The 23,094-nt window shown below is 33.0% G+C and overlaps 2 protein-coding genes and 1 long non-coding RNA gene across 4 annotated transcripts in view; 2 read left to right on the forward strand and 1 right to left on the reverse strand.

Moving 5' to 3' along the window:
- The window catches only part of LOC117236199 (carboxyl-terminal PDZ ligand of neuronal nitric oxide synthase protein-like), a 38,807-nt gene extending 18,537 nt beyond the window's left edge, over positions 1–20,270 (reverse strand). Inside the window, exons 1-6 of one of the 2 annotated variants that reach the window (XM_033498929.1) lie at positions 19,066–20,270; positions 10,465–10,612; positions 3,610–3,681; positions 3,433–3,522; positions 2,049–2,110; positions 1,664–1,772 (exon numbers count right to left, since the gene is read on the reverse strand). In XM_033498929.1, the coding sequence (XP_033354820.1) occupies positions 1,664–1,772; positions 2,049–2,110; positions 3,433–3,522; positions 3,610–3,681; positions 10,465–10,572 (441 nt within the window). In that variant the 5' untranslated portion in view covers positions 10,573–10,612; positions 19,066–20,270. Of the gene's footprint in view, positions 1–1,663; positions 1,773–2,048; positions 2,111–3,432; positions 3,523–3,609; positions 3,682–8,935; positions 9,081–10,464; positions 10,613–19,065 lie in introns of those variants that run through there. The other variant, XM_033498930.1, reaches the window with a different exon arrangement.
- LOC117236205 lies at positions 1,768–3,439 on the forward strand. The gene is made up of 3 exons (XR_004493812.1): positions 1,768–2,689; positions 2,980–3,123; positions 3,246–3,439. It is a non-coding gene; the product is annotated as an uncharacterized LOC117236205 (long non-coding RNA).
- A 497-nt stretch (positions 20,271–20,767) lies between the features above and the next one.
- Positions 20,768–23,068, forward strand: LOC117236200 (diphosphomevalonate decarboxylase). Its single transcript, XM_033498934.1, has 9 exons — positions 20,768–20,867; positions 21,190–21,260; positions 21,366–21,433; positions 21,503–21,549; positions 21,610–21,761; positions 21,849–22,016; positions 22,093–22,386; positions 22,470–22,628; positions 22,708–23,068. Exons 1-9 carry the CDS (start codon positions 20,816–20,818, stop codon positions 22,849–22,851), a joined length of 1,155 nt encoding a protein of 384 aa, XP_033354825.1. The 5' UTR covers positions 20,768–20,815; the 3' UTR covers positions 22,852–23,068.
- The last annotated feature ends 26 nt before the right edge of the window (positions 23,069–23,094 follow it).

Here is a 23,094-nt window from a genome sequence, read left to right on the forward strand (position 1 = left end):
ATTGCAGTTTTGTAGAAAAGGATTCTGTTGAATAATGAAAATGAATTACTAAGAATCTTATGAAAATTTGTAGCTTTTTATAGTTGATGTTATCGTATTAAAGATTTCCTTCTGGAATTTGTAAAATTAAAAAAGGAACTCTGCAAGATTCAAGTACTGAAATTAAAAGTTAATTAACTCTACTTAATTTACATTTAATTTCAATTTAGAAGAATGCGATTTTATTACGGCGGAACATTGAATCTTAAAGTAACCAATAATTTCTCAAATTAAAAACTTTCTACAAGAAATTCTAAAATATCTATCATCTGAAGAAAATGACGAGTATTAAAGATCAGAAATATTCAGAAGTTTATGATCCAGTAATGAGATGTTTAGTAGATCTTGAAAGATAAACCTTGCAAAAAAGTCCTACAAACACAGAAGATAGAGTAGAAATCCAGGAAGTCTTACAAACATAAAAATCTATTGCTATCTTAAGAACATTACAACATTTTAAAGTTTCCTAGTCATACAAGCACTCACACGTGATCTACGTGCATCTTTGATATTTTAATTATACTCCACACACTTCAAACTCTAATCCTCCAAGAAAATTCTTTAAGAACTATTCAACTTTTTTATCTTTATACAGGATGCAAGATTTGCAATTTTTTCAAGGCATTATAAAGACCAATTCGCATCAAAACATCAAGAAATAAACCAACATCTTTTATCCATCTAAATTACCCTGAAGACTCGCCAGAAAAAGCTTAAATGACTATAGTGATTGCATGAGGAAGAGGTTCAAGTTGATTCTAGCTGTGACGAGTAGAAGAAACGTGGAATGAGGCGAAAAGAGGAACAGGAAGGCTTCAATCGAGCTGGAACAGGCAGAACAAAAAGGAGAGTGAAAGAAAAGAACGGGGAGAAAGAAAAGTCAGGGAGCAAAAGTGTACGTGTGCATGAAAGAACTCGAGAGGGATGGCTCGGTTATTTATAGGATTACAATAACGTGACTTGATAAAATGCCAGGCGACACAGTTTTGCGCCGCGGGAATAATTGTGGGTGTACGCACGTGCACCACGTAACATTATGGCTTGATGATTATGCACACCCTACAGAACAAGAATTCTACTACGTTCTGTGTAAAAATTGTTAGAGACAGTTAGCTTAAGTTTAAGCAATTCTGAAAATTGTAGAGTATTTAAATTTTTTTTATTTTTTAGGTGTCTAGACTTTTTAATTTTAGTTGTAGGATTTAATAAAATTTTTGAACAGATTTCAGAATCTTTAGTTTTTTAATTTCAGCATTAATGAAAATTTGGGAAAGATTCTAAGGATTTTAACTGTATAATTTTTTGTTTAAGATTAATAAATTTTGTCGCAAAGATTTTAGGAATTTTAATCTTGTAACTTTGGAATAATAAAGTCTTGAATTTATTGAATTGCGTAATTTAAGAATAAAAGTATAAATTTGTAGAATATATTTAAAATTAGGAATAAGGAACTCATACAAATTCTAACTACACCTTTGTACTAAGAATTTTCTAGTAGCTTATGCCCAATTACTTTAATATCATTTTCTATATCAGTACTTGAAATTTGATGACATTACAGATATTTAAGCTAATTCATCATAGTCACATAAAGAATATAAATAATTTGACACGCATCACTTACCTTTTTACTAGATTTGAAGACGTTGCACTTAAACGTGTTACTGCTTCCATCACGGGCAATGTAACTAAAAATTTTCAAGTCGTGGCTATCATGAGAGACGTAGAATATCCTGTAACAAATATAAACAATCACTTTAGATCAGAACATTAAAAGAATCTGCAGATCTACAAACAAGTATTTCCAAATAGAATATATAAAAAATGATTATAAAAAGATACTACACAGTAGGAACCGGTTAATATAATTTTATAATTATAAAACGTTTGCACATAATTAGATTAAAGATTGATCGGAAGTTGCGGTAATTGGTGAACTATAGCAAACTTGTTCTTGTACACAGAGTACGCAGGATGTTCCCATGAGAGAAGCGAACGATTTAGCTTACCTATATATGGGATGGTGCATCAGGTATATTTTATTCTCGTCCATCCACTGTTGCTGCTTCTTCTGTGAAAACAAAGGACAAATAACGACTCATTAATCTCATGATTTGTAGGTTAGTCTCGGATGAGAGAATTGAAGCTTAGAATAGTGTGTCTCGAATGTAATATGACACTTGATTGAGAAAGAAAAGTTAGGTTAAGAAAGCATACGTGACGCTCATAATAGACGGAGAGAAATAAAAAAGTTTCTGTTTTAAATTTAGATCATCACATTGATGAAATATGTACACATGAAAACATTTTTTTTTCCACGTGATGTTTCATTTTAGAACAGATTTACTCCCGCTGAATGATAATGGACAACAAAATGTAAATATAGTCAAGAGGTATACATATATTACAGACCAATGCAACAAGCCAAAAAGCATGGCGTAATAAATCAGACCCTGCTGTTTTGAGTAATTCATATGTTAACGTTAAAATATTACGATGCAATCTTCTGTTTTTAGCGGCAATTTTTATCACTTTATTGAATATCTCGATACATATTGTATTTCGTTTATCTGTTTCAGATACAAGATGAGATTTCATTCAACTGACAAATTCTGCGAAAGAATGTTTGACACCTATTTTTTGATATTTGGTATTCAAAGCTTGTAATTTAATATTCTAAGCTCAGTACTCAGCATTTGATACTTAATATCTACAATTTAATATCTACAATTTATTTAATAATTTAACGCTTGGTATTCATTAACCAGAACTTAATATCGCTTAGAACAGTGTATTTAACTCACAATATTTTACATTTCTTTCTTAGCATTCATATTTACTAATATTCACTATTACGTTCTCAACACGTATTCAAACTTTATCTACTATCCTCGCAAGGTACAATGCATATTACTAAAACCTTATTATACCTTGCCCAAGAAATCAAATCTGTGCTAGACGATCATCCATTAGAGCAAAGGTCCTCAACTTGGTGTACAAGTTCCCTGGGAGTATCCGGGAAAGTTTTTGAGGCACACCAGAGCCGCCATTAATTGCTTATTACAATGTTCATGATTTTATAAGGTTTGTGAAATATTTATGACATTTTAACGCGTACGTTTATGTCAACATTTAACACGTATTTCCATACTATAACTATGCGAACCCTAAAGAACCCGAAATGATTGAAAACCGCTGCATTCCAGAGTGGACAAATTTGAAGATATGAACGACAGATGACACTGTCGCATACATACATACATACAGAAGAATAAGGAAAAAGATAAGAAGCAGAAAGGAAAGAATAAAAAACAGAACTAACAATGCAATTATGACGGACACGCAATAGCGGGCAACCAATCGGATAACGAGCACGAGTACAGGGGCAATTACCTTCTTCTTTCGAAGAGTGACTTTTAGTCCGTCCACCGATACCTCCAGCGTCACTTTCTTCTTTTTGATCCCTTTGGCCTTGAACTCGTACTGAGGACAGAATAAGGCTGAAATAAACGAACCAACTCTGGCCCGCGGGAGCGTCCTCGCGGTTAATTAGAGATTATGCGAACTCACGCGGATTCTTCGCATCGCCGCCACGATCTCCACTCGGCTGGTCGGTCGAGGAACCTCCATAGAGCCGATGAACTACAGACAAACGTATAAAAGAGAAGGAATTAGAGACAGACTGGATTTCTTATTACTCGTTGCTTTCCATGCCAGCGGCTGGCAGATATTGACTTACCTCCACCAGTTGTGCCATGTTGATTCAAATAATGAACGTATCTGACCAAAGGTGGTTTTTAGAAAAATGACATTTGATATTTAACAACCAAGCATCGATTTCACATATGTCCAAAATGTTATATGAAAATAAAGTTATTCAATTATTCGAACAATAATTAGTTCGGATAATCATATACCTGTTATAAAGATTTAAAGAACAATTTTATCTTAATTCTGAAATATAACGATAGCAATTATAAACGTTTAATTCTATTTTAATCGGAAGTTTCTATTCTGATCGAAACAGAATAAAAAGCGGATTATTAGACATGGTAGTGAACATCTGATTTCTACCACTGTTTTGAGAATGCCAAAACAGCTCGACTTGCCGGGGGTTACCGGCTAAAGATCAAAGACAGATAACCGGAAATAGGTTCGCTAAATGCAGCGACGCGCTTCGTCTTGGCCAGTGATTTATCGGAATAAATCGTGAAATGTTCTGTTGTAGCTTGGTTATTGACGTACGATGGAACAGCAAGAGATTAATAAAAATTAATAGATCAAAAAGAAGAAAATAAATATTTTCTTTGATTTTTCATCGACTCTAACGAGATCAAAGAACAGATTCCTTCGTTATGAAATAAGTAAACAGTTGTGCAGGTTCCAAAATGAAAATGAAAGAGGAGAGTTATTTGAATTACGTAGCAAATACACCATAGAACCACTTCACGTAGTATTGGGAATAAAAATCCTAGAAATCTTAATATTTGTACATACAGAAAAATAATGTCTTTTTCCATATTAAACGACAAATATAATAATTCCTCGAGTAAACATAATTTTCAATTTTTCAACTTTTCAATCCCGTATATTTAAAAATATAATTGTGTTTTTACAGGGTATTTCAAAGTCGGTACAAGGTCAATAAAACACTCAGTATAACTTGTTCTTTTTGATATCCTATAATTTTTCTGTCTTTTATAATTTCTAAGATTTTTTACATCTATTTAAACTGTATACCCTATATAGAATGCATAGATCGTACACGAGGACGCGCTGAACGCGACCAAGCGGCTGTATTTAGAATTTCCCCATTGAAACGATGACCTGGCCACGTGTTCTTAATGCACACGTGGTCATCCCCACACACGCCACAAGAAACGATCGAATTTCTCGAATTCGCGATTGATCGCGAGCGCAACGCGGTGAATCGGCCATTCTTCGCAGCATTTTAAATATTTTAACAGCTGCGCTGCGCCGGCAAGCAATTCTTCGTAAGTGGTGTTTCTATTCCATAGGTGACAAGGCTAGTACAGATCTACATATAGGAAGTATTATGAGAAATCCAAATGCGACTGTAAGAAATGAATTAGGGACTATGAAACTTGTGCAGCAGAAATAATTAAATTAAGGAAGAATTTAATTGGGAAAGAATTTAATTAATAGAAATTAATAATAATAAAAATTTGTAAGTTGATTAATAGATTTTTACAGCTGAATTATTCTATTAAATTATATTTCTAAATTATTATTGTTATTCGATAGAGATTATTCTTTTGATTATTTGCAATTCACTAGAACCTAAATACATACATACAGCGGATAGAAAGTAATCTGCAAGTTCAGTAGCCTTTAATATAGAAAACATGATTGATCTGCATAGCCTAAGTTTTATGCATAAATAATAAAAATTAATAATCTGAATGGAACATTATATACTGTTAAAAAAATTCAGAAAATGTTCGAGAAGAGGGTAGAAAATGCATTCCATATTAAAGTGAAAAACACATAGGGGTGGAGATAAGGTATAATGTATCTATGATCGAGGCGTGACCAAGTTTCCCGGATATTCGTACCGCATGAAAGAAACGCAACGCGAACGTCTTTGCCAAGAGGATCAACCGTATCTAAAATTATTGTGACTTTACTAGGGCGAAAAATTTCTCCGGAAAAGTGGGACGCACTCAGCGAAATGTATTTTGATTTTCCTCTTCTGAATCCTTGTTAGCAATACGCTAAACTATAGTCACAGTGAAGTATATTATAATACCAAGGAAGAAATAAAATATATAGTAAAGTAAAAAATTCGTATAAAAATTAAATTATAATAAAGAAATGTTGTATATATAATGATTATAATAAAAGAAATTTTTGACTGAGATTTTTACAAAGAACTGATTTATTGAATTATTAACTTTGCTGAATGCACTGTGCAAGATTGAATTTAAATGCTTAGAGATCCAAAGGCGGCTTTCAAGGATATTATATTTCTCATCGTTCAAAATTCGAAGTAAATCGTATACATATATCCAGAAAAATCTGGACTTAGGAAAACGAAGATTAATCGCTAGGAAGTAAACTCTAGTAAATCCAATGAGAAGGCAGCGTTAGTAAAATCGGGCTCGTTCGACCTACATTGAAAAATTTAATAAGACAAAAAAAAAAAAAAAATAAACGTAAAAGATCTAACTCAGTTCGAAAATGAATTTTTATAAAATACATCGTTGTTTGATGAAATACAGTTACAGAAACAAAATTTGAAAAAGTATCAAGGAAATTGAATTGTAGAAAAATATTCAGAAAATACAACCATCAGTTAGAATAAAACAAAAATTTAGAAAAAAGAAAAAAGATAATACACACTAAAAAATTGATAGATTCTAAAAAGGAGTTTATTCAAAATATTGTGAAGCCACTTCCATGAGTTTCAAATGAAAGAACGCATCTTGAGAGAGAAGAAAAGAAAACAAACAATAAAAAAATATTTGCATGAGTTCAAAACTTAAAAAAAACAAACGGAAAGGGGCAATAAAAAGAACTTATATTCCAGCTCTACATAAGTGAAAATAAATATTAGAACCAAGAATTCTAATTTAGATCCAATCGCACAAAAATGAAGAAAAAAAAAATTATTACCTTATCCCTTATAATATGATACCATGCAATTGCATTGCAGTACATTTGCTTATGAAAAAGAGAAACTACAATTGCTTTCTCACATTAATTTGCAATAAATACAATACGATAAATAATACAATAAATAAAAGTATTATAGTGACACATACAATATAGACTATGAATTTTTATGCATTTATAGGAAAGTAGAATAGCAAAATTGCACAAAATGTACATAATATGAAAAAATATATAAATCCTTTCTGTAATGTGTATTTGGTAGATAAATTTTCTGTGGACGTTCTACCGTCTTAATTACATTCTCGAAAATGCGAATTTGCATAAGGGAAATAAGACTTGAAAATGTAATGTACATGAAGAAATATACATACATGTGACTTGCAAGTCACATGGCATTTAGCAGAGGGTTAGTGGGCCTGCTCTAGGGGACCACGTTGGCGCTGGAACACAGCGCGGAAAGCCAAACGTCATTGAGAGAGAAACGGCTGAAGAACGACGCGAATAGCTTCGGTGCGACGTTCCCTCGCAAAGTGACCGCTTTACGGTGCCGCTTTACGAGCTTACGAACTTACGAACGCGAAAGCTTTAACCTTTCTGAGAAACGAACGCGCAGCGCTCGAATAAACACGTGCACAATGACGTCACGGTCCTGTTTCTACCCGCTTGTGTGCCGCAACCAAAAATATTCCCTCTGTCGCGTTATTGTTGCGATTGTTGCAGTCGATAGGTAGTCATCGATTAAACACCTAAGTTTCTTCACTTTTTCTTACAGTTGCCGATGATTTATAGAGGTTATAAGTTGTGTCATAATCGTGTACTGTTCGAAGAAGTGAACGAATATTGATTTTTTAGTCCTATCACCTGTCGCTGAAACTACTATGGGACTTAATTATACATGATTGTTTCTTTATATGAATCATTACTACAGTAGTTACCTGCATTTGATCAATGTCATTTTTCGTGCTGCGAGCGGCAGTGAAGTCACGTGACTCGTGAGGGATACATTGAAATGAAGCGCATGCGTATTGGGACCGATTTGTGTGTTAAGCGAATGTAGTAGTATATAATCTACATATACTATATGTATAAACTCAAATGAGCCTTGATATATATTAATTAATAAAATAGGTATTTTCTTCTATGATTCAATTAATTATTTTAAAATTGAATAAATATGTTTTAGAATGATATTTATATAAAGACACTATACTTATATAGCAATATATAATATATATAAAGCCTCTATTATACTATGCGTATCTCAATTTTTATTTCAACAATATAAAACTTTTAAAAGAAAATACTGGTGGTTGTTTCAGCGACTTTGTTTTTCTAAATCACCCTGTATATTCTCAACAAACAGATTGACCGCTTCCGTAACGGCGTAACGGAATGATACACTTTTCAGTTTCTTGGAAACACTTGCGGTTTTATGCGGCCATTCGAACGGCCCGAATTGTGCAGTAAATTACAGCGTCACTCGTCAAGTATTTCGGGAAAGCGGGACCAACGTGAATGGCTTCATGGTACAATTGGAAAGCGCCAGAGAACGGAACTTCAGTCACTCACATGATATAGCTACACTACTATAAACTGCAAGCTCAAAAACTAAATTATATATTACAAAAAAATTGTATCAGGTTGTCCGAAAAGTGTCTTCCTTTCACAGACACGTCTTTTACAACAACGCATCTTTATACAAACATGAAACCTAATCTGTCGAACGTTGTAATCTTTATCTTGATAGAACAAAATGGATCGTACGTAATTCGATAAAATAATACAAAACAGAAAATGTTGTGCATCCATTACTTCCTTATAAAACGAAAGAAACTATTCGGACGACCTAATAGTATGTAACAAAATTTATGAATTCATAATTTATTTAATTTTGATACACTATAAAATACGTGAATTATTCTATCAAATGTAATACAATAAAATTTCCACGATATTAAAAATCAAAAATATTGCGATCAATATTTGAAGAAGTTTTATCCTGACAACCAAACTTTATTAATCTAAAATCAAAATTTATGAATCTATACTTTATTCAATTTTCATATGAAATACATACATTATCTTTCCAAATGTACTATGACAAAATTTACTCGATATTAAATATAAACGAATATTACCAGCATTAACAAAAATATTCTGATAACAAAAATCATCACAATTAATAGTTTCAACCGAAATAAAAAACCAAAATATTCGCACTGTTTGAAAAAGAAACAAATATAAGACCATACAATTTTACCGTTTCGTGTATTCTGCGATCGCGGGACATAATCCAGATATCCGTTAGACAGCTGTTGTTTCCATTCTCATTTCAGCACTTTTCTTCGCCGATCATGTTTCGAAGGTTTAACGTTTACCTCCCGCGAAATAACTGTCCCCTTCCGATGTTATAGTTGTAATAACCGCTAGTGTTCAGAAGACAACGCGGCCTCCCTCCAGAAATTACGCCTTATTGGCACGATAAAGTTGCTTGCTGTTACTACCTTTGCTACGATTTTCTCGGAACTCACTTAAAATGGAAAGATCGTTGGCGCGTGACTGGACCACGCTGTGTTCTCATTGAAAACTCGAGCTTTTACGATGTAAATAATGGAGGTACAAATTGAAATACACCATTAATTATATCCGTAATTTAAAATCGTAGTTACAGGTATTGTGAGTAATTGAACAGTTTCAATCTTAGAAATGGTAAATTGAGAAAGGAAAGTTTTACACTATGAGATATTCGATACAAAGGATATCTAAAATTGTGAAAGCCGATATGAATGTCCTTTAAGGTTATGTGACGTGGTACAGTAGCCTTCCCGATATAGCGAGGTCTTAAATTAATACATCCACTAGCAATAATAACGAATATAGTGAATTCCAGGGTTGCATATAATGATTTGTGTTTTTCAATAAAGATTAAACTAAGCTTTGGTATGTTACATGAGGTTATGATTTTTATCTTATCGAGTTTCTAGCAGTTCTACAGTCGAAGGGTTTAAAATGTAAACTTCGTCTGCTGATCGATTTTAAAACCTTGATATATATAGTATCTACAGGGAAGGTTATATCAAGAATTCTTATTTGATAGGATATGATAAACGTGATCTATAATCTATACGAACGAATAACTCAGGTGGCGCTAGCCTAAGATTCTACGACCAGAAAGAAACCTTTCTAGAATCAAATAACGTAAGACAGATAAGTAACTACAAAATGATGAAACTCAACTGGTGGCATCACGATATTACGTATTCCCGAATCAGGAAACTTAAAATTGAGGGATACAATTATGTCTTGATAAAATCTTATAGTAGTAAATTTAAGTCCTATCATCCTAATATTCCTTAAATCAAGATTTAGATCTGATCCAAACTACATAATCCTAGAATTTTCCAGCCTAAAGTTCCACGATGCTGAATTGTTCTAACACAAATCCCACAACTTCATATTCTTTGAATTTAAGGTCCTGTGATCTTAGAATTGCTCTACTGGATATCAAATCTTTCGAACATTCACAAATTTCAATAGTTCAGGAGTGGTAAAAATTATTTGTTACTTTTTAAAATCCATAAACCTCAATACATTATCATCGTCCTTAACGAAATTTATAATGAAACGTTATACACGTAATATACCAGTTTCTTTAGAGTCACGTGGGGACCTGGAATTTGCCTGGGGATGCGAATACGAGTGGGAGAAGCTCAACGGCTCGCAAATTCTCGTTTGGGCGGTGGGCAGCCGCTGGCTGTGAAAATCGGAAAGCGTTTAATGTTTGATTACCTTGGCGTGGAAGACAATTCCACGGTGGAACGCCTCCTCACTATGCAGTGGTATCCTCGTGTCGTACTCGTCATTATGCACGAGATTGTATTGCTTCTTAGAGGGCATGCTTGGCCCAGCTTCATTCGATTATGCTCGTCCAGTCTCGCTGAAACATTATATCAAATATTATCGTTTGACATCATCGTTCCTTCACTCATAAAATTTTCGCTTTTCCCTTCTTATTTTAGCTCCCTCTTTATCTTCCTACGTTTAGAGACTAAGATTAAGTTGAGAAACATTGTTCTCTCGCGTACATATTTTTCACGACTTAAAATCTGCCTGTCCAAACAAATATGAAAAAAAAAATGATTTGGAGACGCTGTTGTTTACGACTTACCGCTGTTGAATTCTTTTTCTGCGATTATGTTTTCCATTTTAGACATGTTAAATAGATAACTTTTAATTAAATAAAACTTTATGAAACGCATTTCATGAAAAATATAGATTTAGAAGGCTCTTTAGTAATCTTCTAGAACCGGAATTTAGTTTCCAAGAAAAAGAAGCGGTAATCAATTACAATCAATTAATTGTTAACTAGTAACTGTTACAAATAGATTATTTAGTTTCAATATAATGGTATACTAATAAATTAATATAATAATTTGGTGATATGCAATGAATTTCATTTCGTTGTAAATCTTGTGGATTAATTCTACTATAATCTTTGAAACTCTTCTAATCTGTTGTAACTCGCCTACCAAAAAATTTTCCAAACAACTTCCTGATTTCTAGAAAAACAAACTTTAGTATAAGTTTGAAATAAAAGGGAAGGTGAGCAGAAGAACTATATTACGTCATATAATCAATACTATATCATGTGTATTTATATGAAAATCTGTATATACGAGATACCAGACATTTATCATAGCCTACGGAAGCAGGAATGTTTGCGACCACCGAGTCACAGATTTTCAGCCTGCTGACTAACGGACAGGAAACTGACTAAGCCTGGATAGGAAATCGATGTCGGAAGATTTGTACGTAGCCACCACCCTATTAATCTCTCTGATATTCGATTTAAAGGTAAAAATTCATGGATCAGATAGATTTTCGACTATATTTCGAATAGATTAGTTCGACTGACGACAAGAATAACCTAACCTAGGATAAAAAATGTGGGTCAACCTTGCGCTTCGGCTCTCAGCTGGTTATGGCTAGGATCATTCCACATTTCAACATCAAATGTTTACTTTGTAGCGATAATATGGAGAGTGTTGTACAGTATCCGGACTGCAAAATATTCGGCCAAAATGACACATTTTATAAGGTGTAATATTGCGTATGCATTTGAGTATTGAATTAGGTTAGAGTTATTTTTTATTTTCCGGCCGCCGCCATTAAACCGTGATCATACAAAGAACAGTAAGTTGTTGTTTTGCCGCTCTGTATGATCACGGTGTTACGCGGATTTCTACAGCGAAGATTTTTGTCGTCCATATGTTCGTAAGACCGAATTTCTAACACAGTTCATTTCCGTGAAAAATGACGCCCAGCTTCGACTTTAGCGGTCTAAAATACCGCCGAACAGACATACTATACTTTAACCGGATACTATACTTTATTCTTTTTATTTCCCAATATAACTGCTATAGCTTTTATAATTCTGTGATTTCTAATAATTCAAGTTTTATAATCTACATAAATTTGCAATAAAAGTGCAATAGCAAATTGAAATGCGAAATGCATGACTCATAATTAACCTAACCTTCACGACATGAGAGTTCAAATAAGAGTAAGATTAAAAAATAAAAATTCTAATACTACAGCCAGGTTACTAAATGAAAATAATAAAATAAATAGTTGTACATAAGTAACTAAACTTCTCTTTCTATTTTCGATTCTTAAATCCAAACCTGCCAACATCGCGCCAGGTGCTCCACCATAATAATCTAGCCGCAATAAATCACCTTGATAAATTCACCTTGAGTATATCAGATTGCTCACCACTGTAAGCCTTCATCGTACTTTTATTCTTTCCACGTTATCGAGCCTTGATTACTTTCTGAAAATAGTACATATAATCTCTATTTAAGGCCTGGGATTTCAAAAAGAAAGAAAGATCGAACCTGTACATCCACGTGCTGCAACTGGTACCGCGTTCAAGGTCAGTCGTGAGCATAGCTGACGCACGGCTGACGTTTTCTGATCGAGCTGTGTACCAGGTCGAACAAAAAGGCTCGTCGAAGCCTCAAGATAGCATCGAGGCCGAGAATAAGCGCCGATTTCCTGTGCCCGCGTTCAATGCACGAATCCCACCGATTCGTCCTCTCTCATTCATGGTGTAGAAGTGCCAGGTGGTCGGTCCTTTATCGTAAAAGCTAATTCTCGAACTTTTTTTTTTTTAATCTGTATGCGCGTGTTTTGGTATTATTAGATTGATGGGAAATAAATTCCTAACTTAGATCGAATGGAACGGATATAGGTTAAGTATGTTACTGTGATGCTAATATTTTATCATTTGTTACTTAACTTAGAAGAGCTTTCAAGTGTAAAAGATTAATATTTATGTATGTCATTGATTGATTAAAAAATTGATTTACGTTCCTTGTATTTGTATTATTATGAGAAGAATTCTGCATTATTTATCCCGAGAGTGTATAACCCTCGTATGATTTGGTATTATTAGATTGGTGCAAAATAAATACCTAACCTAGATCGGTTGTAATGGATTATAGGTTAAATATGTTACTGTAATGAGAACTTTTTATTATTTATTGTTTAATCTTCAATAATACCGTTAGAGAGCCTCTCGAGCGTAAAAGATTAATTTTTGTAATGATGTTATCTAAAAATCGAAAGTTACTTTATTAAAAAAAAAAATATCGTTGAGCAAATAATAAATTGCCTCTCCTATCTCGTCCCTTTCAACTTCTAACAATACGATCATTCTTGAAACGTAACAAAACTTGTCAAGATTAATCTCAGTCTTCATTGAAAAGCCCTTTCAAGGGGAGAAAAATAGTGCGAATTTAAGAACACGATTTTCTTTTGTTAAATTTAAGTCGCCTGGAATTGTTAACCTCTAACGAAACCATGCACGTAGCACGTAAAGCATGAAAATCGTCATCTACTGCAAAAATGAAAATTTGTTAATTTATAAAATTAAGAAATTCGGTCTAAAAAATTCTGAAATTCAAATACCAAAATATCATCGAGTAGCTAAGTGTTATATTATTTATATAATAACAATAGAAAAGAAGTAGAAGCCCTTAACAATAATCCTTATACAGTGGTTCATAAAAGTATTTGAATATTTACGATGAAAAACTTTTATGTATATATATGTGTGTATACAACACATCGAAAACCCCAATAAATCCAATTTCAGTAGTTTACACTCGAACCCTCCGTATATTCTCCCTTAATAAACCTTTAATAAATGTAAACCGCACACTTGTATTCCGAACAACCCCAACCTTTTAACAACGCAGCGCAGCTTAAGCAAAAAGGATACACAGAGTTCATGAAAATTACAGTACGTTGGAGGGTTGCGAGAAATCCTAAGATCCTCTTGCGTGAGATTCGAGAAATAAAACCTCGAGGGGCGAAACAACTTTACTTTACAGAGTAAATGAGATAGAAAAAGAAAGGAACAGGGAGAAGAGTGAAAAAGGCAGAGAAGCCTTCTATATCAATCGTACTTGGCAAGATTTTATCGTGACGGTGATTCCATTAGTCCCTTGCGAAAACAGAACTACCTTCGACTTCAACTCTTCTACACGAATTACATTCGCTGGCACGTGCAGTGTGTTGCATTTAACTTACGGCTGAAGATAACGAAAATATTATATAAAATAATATACTAAAAGCAGGCACGAATTAGCGGAGAGTTATATTCCTTGTATTTCTCGTTATTCAAGAAAAATACACTTCATATTACAAATATAACAAGTGAATTATCTTAAGAAAAATTAAGAAAGCAATAGTATCTTAAAAATGCATATTACACAATTTTCAATATGACCTATTACAAAATAAATTTTATTTCATATTTACATAAATTTATTTCATTTTAACATTTTTAACCCCCTCCTAATATCTTTATAAAAGTCGATTGTCCTTCAAACATTGTTTCAAAAGCTTTAATCTGTCCTGAATACTCCTAATTAAAATACATATACAACAATATAATAATGTGTGTATAGATATAAGGATTGACAAGTATGAAATGCTATATCAGAGGGATAACAGGGAAATTAAAGAAGATGGCGAAAGGGAATGAATATATCGATCGGATTTGTGATTCATGTCCAAGATGATTCATTTCAACAAGTAAGAGAAACACATATGCAGGACTTACAGATGTCACGTGTGAATCGAAATGGAAGAATTGACTGCAAAAGAGGAATCAAAAAAGTTGAACAGATTCGTTAAAGCTTTCTCGTACAATATTATTAGATAAAAGAAATAAAAAAGAATTCTAGGTTATCTGCATTATTTTTATCTCTACACTAACCTCAATATTCAATAAAACTATCTTTAACACTTATTACTTATTTACGATGACTATTCATACTACATACTAACATTTTGCTAAATATACTTACATATACAGTAAATATCTCGTAACATTTACATACATTTCAATACTCATTACATTGCTAATGAAGTTCCAAAATCTTTTATATAACACGTATAATATATACACAAAAGTTTCCTGTGGTAAGCGTTTAAGTACTTCAATGATTCGCTGTGTACGATGATGATTCTTTGATCACACCCGTTATAGGAAGCCTTGGAAACCATGGGTACGAGATGGAGGGGGATTAGAACGAAGATGCGAGAGAGCAAAGGTAAAGAAGAGACGATAGATGGGAACCTTATATCAGAGGGACAAGTCGTAGCTGGATTTATTCTTCGAACTAGAATTCACGACGATCGGCTCACTGGGTCCATTCGTAAACGAATTCTCGGACCACGCAGTAAGGTCATCCAGCGATTTTGTTACACCATGCGGCAGCTGCGGCTTTATCCGCCTTTGTATCTCTCCATAACCATTGCGGAACATGTACATATATACCCACATGTATACTTGATTCCTTAACCGAATCTGTGAAGCATGAAAAAGCTAATTGATCAAAGTATCTTATTGCATTAATGAAACGCGTGTAGAATGCTATTATAAAGTAAACTGCTAAAGTGAGGGAAAAATGTTATAGAGACACTAATTACGTTAAGGTAGATGGCGCTAGTGTTTCTTTATGTATTTTTATGTTACTTTCTTTCCACGAATGTAAAATGTTATTTTGGTATATTTATAGGATCTGAAATATTGGAATGTAGAAGAGAAGTATTTCCCGCTTCCTCGAAGGTATTTCAACCATGCTATGAAAAATGTGAAAAGAAAAGGTTTTATGAATAACAAGTATGGATAAAAGGCGGAATAGGAAGCAATTTTATTACATCCGTTTTAACGCCAACTGATATCCATGGAATCATGAGCGACGAAGAAAAAGAACAGTAATGTTTCTGACATTATCGCAGACCAGAAAGTAATATTTCCTGAAAAAAGAGTGGCTAAGCTTATTCCTTAGGGGGAAACGATTGGAGCTTGATACAATATTTGCTAAATAGAATGCCTACTTAAATTCTACAGATAAAAAAAGAATAAATAAATTTCAAAATTTATTAAATATTACTAAATTTTTCTTTTATCTATACATTTATTAAAATTTGTTAATTTATATTCTTCTGTTTAAGATACTACTTAAGATTTGTTAACTGTGATCATAGAAACACAAAGCTGTATAAGTACACAAAACCGTAATGTTTAATTTTCATTGCTCGTATCTCTATCAGTTGAAATTAGACATGCTTCTATTCAAGAAATCTGAATTGCTTTACGAAGAAAACACAATTTGCATTCAATGCCCATACTCTTTCTTGGTATCATAGCGAACATCTGCCGTGAATGAACATTTAATGCACATAAATAATTCCTAGAAAGTTACAGGCTCGTTATGGGCATGGAAAATCGTTAAATACTGTTCGATTTATTTTTAATAAGCTAGACTCGAGCATATTGATTGCGAAAAACGGAATTAATATATGAAAGCAAACCCGTTGACCTTATACGTACAAATAAGTATAAAAGAAATAAATTCAAAGAAGTCAGTCAAGTTTAGTATATTCAGCAATATTTGATTACAAAATTATATGCTAACATATTGAGAGAGAAAGAAAATTGGAATTAAAAGAAGATGTTAATATCTTGAATGAAAAGAGATTAAAAAGTTAAAAAACTACTAAAAAGAATACTAAGAAAACAAGAATACAGTCGCTATACGTAAATCTTCCTCGACAAATATACAAACAAAAAGATGTCAATGAACAAAATTTAACTGAGTATAAAATATTTAAAAACGAATTCCTTAGTATAGCAAGCACTCGCCGACGGGTATAAAATGAATACAGTAGTTAATCTCTTGGAATGGATTAAATACGCCTATAATATCGGTCGTGCATAAAAAATTACACAGTAAAAATCCTGAGAGAGTCGATTATTAAAGGGATAGGCGATTGCGTCTAAACGCAGAGTTCAAATACCGCCAGAGGATGCAACTTTTCTGCACACTTGAATTAAGGTGGCGTTCACACGAGCTCGATTAAACAAAGCGAAGGTTTTTGTAGCTACAACCTGCGTCCACCTACGGTGGCAATAACTATGGGGAACGGTAAACGCGCGCCGCATACTCATTTCACGATCCGTCTCTCTGATCTGTTTGTAATGCGACATCCATCGTGAATAGAATCTGAGAAGGAAACGCGCCTTAACGCGATCTTCCCGTCTAATTCCTTGATTTCTACACTGACGCACAATTACGATAGCTTTTCATTACTTCTTCAAAATAGCCACGACAAATTGTATGAAAAGACATTTCCTATGGTAAAATCAAGCCCTCTGGTTAAATTTCCTGCGGTTGTAGAATAACAATAATATTGATGATAATAACGAATAAATAATTATTTAAAATTATTATAATATATATTTGATTGTAATAATAGATTGTAATAAATGTAAGGAAAATTTTTTATTTTCCATTGTTAAAAAAATATCTTAAATTTGGGGGATTGTAAAAGAATCAATTTCAGTTCTATACTAAACTTCTATTAAAAGAATCAAGGTCTTTCTGTTTTATGAACCAAGATTTTAAATAACAACTGCGAATTCATAAAAAAAGAGGAAAATGTACCGCAAAGAATATTAGATATATTAGCGTATCATAATTATAAAAAATTATTTTCCCAACGAAAGATTATAAATTATATAATTTCTACCTATCACTAAGCGTACACTGTTTATAAATATTGCTCGAGCTCGCAGGTTGTGGAGACTCATTGGAAACTGAGTCAAAGTGAAGGATCTCATAATCTCATTTAGCCACCCCACGTGCTATTGAACGCGTTTTACGGCCTGTGAGCATGTATCCCGCTACTTTCGCACGAGTCGTTAATTTCAGTGCGAAATCCATCGGTTTTAGTGATTTACACCGCGGCGTCCCGATATACAGCTTCTCATTGGGTGTACGCCGCAGAAACGAAAGCTGAAAACAAAACCGACGCGACGAAAACGATCTATGAGAAAATCTAAGCTAATTTAGTATATTATGTACAATGTACAGTAGTATGTTGTGAACTGGCTATCTAAGTTCCTCCCTACCTGTAGTAAGTCCCTAAGTTCGCTAATATATTATTAGTTCGTTCGATTTATAATTAAATATACGGAAAGTTGTTATCAATAAAGCTATACCTCCCTGGACAATTGGCCACATAAGTCGTCACTTGTGGCCAATTAACGAGAAACATAGTTTAGGGAATAAATAAAGTTCGCGAATACAGTATTGCGGCGTTCAATTTGTAACTAAGTACATCAATTTGTAACTAAGTAAAAATATACTTACCAAAAATTACCAATAATTATTGGTCACATAAATCCTCACCTGTGACCGATTAAAGAAACATTATTCCAAAGCATTACTCTACAGCATTGTTCATAGAACAAATAAAATCAATAATATAAAACAAAATCCACCAACTTATTACGTCGTTTGATGAATAACCAGATAATATACGGAGAATTTTCCCCATTAAAGAAAGATACTTTGATATTTTCCATACTTATTCCTGTACCATTATTGGTTATATTTATTTAATGTAGTAAATTACTTTTTTCAGTTAGTAAATAAAGAAGAAAATTATTACAAATTTCTTCCTTACAACCCTTTCATTTTCTCTATACTAAATACAAATAACGGAGCTTATATCACTTTCTATTAATAAAGCATTATAATAATACAATTTTATGATACAATAAGTAGACTGCGGATTTTTATGCAACTTCATATTTTCATAAATACAATTAAAAACTCAAAAACGTAGGGTCTACGCAGAAATTTGATTTTCTTAAATTAAATATTATAAAGAATATTATCTTTCGGATGTTTTATATATTTTTCTGTATCATATACGTTTTATGCATTTTTGTTTAAAAAATCCGCAGGTTAATGATAAGATAGCTAGAACAAGACGCCACAATATATCCATGCATAAAAATGTTACCTGTTAGCTGATTGGACGATCGAAGCCGGATAGTCCTCATTAACCAATTCGATTCGCGTTCTCGGCAAGAACGACCGAGACACGGTCCTTGCCCGAAAATCGGCTCCCTTTGTGAATGCAGCTTAACGATGGAAGGCAGGCCAGTCAGCCAGGAGAAATATGCACACATTCAGGTCCCACCGTTCGTGAAGGACCAACACCGATGCCCCATGCCGCGCGATCGTACACTAACACACACAACAGATCGCCGACCTCTCTCTTCTTGGAAACAGATGACAGAGTGACTCGGTCACCGTAACCCACCAGACGTCCCACGGGAACACCTTTATGTCGTTCGTGGTCTTATTCCACGCAATACAACCACTTGATCATTCTACGTGTATATCTTACGTGCCACTAGCATCCATTCCTACCATCTCTTTCTCTTCTGCTTTTTCTTTCTTCTTTGTTTTTCTTCTTCTCCCTCGTTCCTCTTAACCCTCAACTATGTGTATCGTTGTAGTAGAGTTTTACTTATTTTCAAAGTATCTTATTTTATTTAATATTTTATATCTAAGATTATGAAAATAATTAATGATTTTTCTTGCATAAAAGTATACAATATCGAATAAAAATATAATATATGTATATCTTAATATTAAGAAATGTAACTTATTGTGGTCACCTACATGACCCACGGACCCACGGATAACAGTTAAGGATTAAATTCCTCTCTTCTTTTCGCGGTGAACGCCAGAACTCTTAAGTCTCTTTGGTATGACGCGAACAGAGCTATGAAACCGCGTGCTAACTCGAACGGAGCTCAGAGAAAGGAAACGACGATGCATAAGTTCGCTGTAAATGCACGCGAGATAACGAGGAAGGGATGAGGACAGAATATCATTCGAATCGCACCACTACCTTCGCATCGTCTTTTAATAACGTCAAGTGGTACCTTTCATACACCATGTTCGACTCACCACATTGTACCTCTCGTTCCTTGGTACTTTCTATGGAATTGGTTATCGATGAATATTTTGGAAGTCTAATAGTTCTTCATAACACTCACATTGTTCTCATTTTAGTTTTCGTTGTTCTGTCCCAAGGAACAAGCGCGCGCTTTGAATATACACCGTGCCCGCCGTGTATAATCGTGGTTCGTACAGCCCTCCGAGGACCGTGCAAATCACCCCCACCGTCAACGCAACCGGCATCACACTGAAAACCGGCTGGCTTGAATACTACTCTCGGCTTCTCGAGTACGAAGCGGGAATGCGATCGTGGAGTAACACCATCTGCGAGAAAAACTACGAAACATATTGTTGGTAGCGTCGGTATGATGGAAGTAGCTTGTGGTGCGTAATCGATGAGCGTTTAAAAACGAATTGCTAAGCATGAATAAAATAAACATGAAGCATAAATAAATAAAATAAATAAGCGAACAATAAACTTAAATATTATTTGATATTAATATAGATATAAAGGTTCTTTTGCTGATACATAAAGTTATTATGTCACTTAAATATTATTGTAGCTTACACGTAGCCAATGAAAAGATATAGTTTTAAAATACGAAAATTTGAAATTTTGTGCAATATAAAATAGGAATAGGAAATAAATAAATACTGATCAAAAATATATTGTAACAAATTGGGATATATGGTTATTTATCTAGCTTATAAATAGTTTATGCTTCAAGTATGAATACCATGCACGTGTGAGTTCAAAGTCACTTGTGCAGTAGAAGCGTCAGTCGACGGAGATTGAGAAAATGAGTACCGTTACATGTATCACATCCGTCAATATTGCCGTTATAAAATATTGTATGTATTCTTTTGCTTTTCTTTTCTTTTAAAATAATCACAGTACAGTAATATAATTACTATAGTAATTAAATTATATTTACTATTTAATTTATTTAAAAAGGTATTAGAGATAAATGTTTCCGTATATCTATTATTCGCATGACCGCCGTTTTGAATTTCAAATTTGATGTATTACAAAGTACACTGCTACGTTATTACGTTTAAAAAGTCTAATTTTTATTTTTGCATATAAATAGAATAAATTTGTACTACACTGTAACGATCTTTCCGATTTTGTGAAATTCAAATAGATCTAGAAATATAAATTTTTCTTTTACAGGGGGAAAGAGAGATGAAACTTTAATCTTGCCAGTAAATGATTCCATTAGTGCTACCTTAGATACAAATCATGTAAAAATACAATTTATTTTTTATATCTAGCTAGACATATTATCATATCTAGTGAAATAATAAACGCGAATGGCATATTTTAATTTGATCCATTTTAAATTTTAGCTACATACAAAAACTACTGTAATGATCAGTCCAACTTTTAAAGAGGATCAGATCTGGTTAAATGGACAGTAAGTGTTAAATAATCATCTACCATAGAGAAGTTGGGTATATTTTAAAACAATTTTATAACTTTTTAGGGAGGAAGATATCAAGAATCCTAGATTGCAAAATTGTTTAACACAAAGTATGTAATTATATTAAAGAAATCTTGAAATCTTTTAAATAATAAAGTATACTATTCTAGTTAGGAAAAGGGCAAGAAATTCCAATCATATAGATCAATGGAAAGTTCATATTTGTTCAGAAAATAATTTTCCAACTGCAGCTGGTTTAGCTTCTAGTGCAGCAGGATATGCTTGCCTTGTAGCAGCTCTTGCTAAACTATATCAAGTAGAGGTATTGCAAAGTTAACATAATTATAATCTTTATAATTCTATATATTATATCTGTATAATTTTTACATATTTAAATATTGATTTCTAGGGTGACATTAGTTCAATAGCTCGTATTGGTTCTGGTTCAGCATGCCGAAGTGTTATGGGAGGTTTTGTAAGATGGTATATGGGTTCTGAACCAAATGGTGCTGACAGCATAGCAAAACAAATTGTGCCTGCCTCTCATTGGCCAGAAATGAGAATTTTAATATTAGTTGTGTGTATTAATTTTAATTCTTATCTTATCTTACGTTCTATACTAAATGTATTTATGACTAAATATTCTGTGCCAGGTAAATGATGCAAAGAAAAAAGTTTCCAGTTCAATTGGAATGAAAAGAACCATGGAAACATCTGATCTTGTACAATACAGAATAAAACATGTTATTCCTGAGAGAATAAAGAGAATGGAACAGGCAATTGTAGAAAAAGATTTTAAAATATTTGCTGAACATACAATGAAAGATTCAAATCAAATGCATGCAGTATGTTTGGATGCATATCCACCATTTGTTTATATGAATGATGTTTCGCATGCCATTGTTGATCTTGTTCATGCCTATAATGAAGCTGTGAATGAAGTAAAGGTATTGATATGAAACATCAATTTTTTCAATTTTAATTTATATACATATATTAATATTTTAATTAAATATATTACTCATTTTAGGTTGCATATACTTTTGATGCAGGACCAAATGCAACTCTGTATCTCTTGGAAGAAAGTGTTCCAGAATTTGTGGGAGTATTAGATCATTTCTATCCACCAGGAATTAATTTAGAAAAGTACAGGAGAGGGTTACCTCTTAATGAAGTTACAGATTCGCCAGTAAATAATTTTTATTATTGTATAAAAATTACATATCACTTGATCTATGCCAAAATAAATGATTTTAAATTTATTTTAGGAGCTATTTAATAACATTAATGCAAAAAAACAAGCACCAGGATCTCTTAAATATATTATTTACACTAAAGTTGGAGATGGTCCTAAGTATTTAGAGGATCCCAAAGATCACCTTTTAAACAAAGAAGGATTGCCTATTAGTTAAGTTACTAAAAATGGGTTGTATTTAAATTATTTATTGAAAATGATTCTAATTCATTGTAATTTGTAGATAGATGCATTTATTATATAATGGAAAATGTATTCTTGTTTATATTATTTGGATATAGTTGTTGGCTGTATTATATTATTATATTATGTTATATTTTGTAACAAAATAAATTTTTGAAAATAGATCATAATATAATCTGGTAAAATATAAAGCTATTTCTGTGTTAGTTAGTAGTCA

Source organism: Bombus vosnesenskii, unplaced genomic scaffold (genome assembly GCF_011952255.1).
Source record: "Bombus vosnesenskii isolate JDL3184/JDL3185 unplaced genomic scaffold, Bvos_JDL3184-5_v1.1 scf7180000013340, whole genome shotgun sequence".
NCBI lineage: Eukaryota > Metazoa > Arthropoda > Insecta > Hymenoptera > Apidae > Bombus > Bombus vosnesenskii.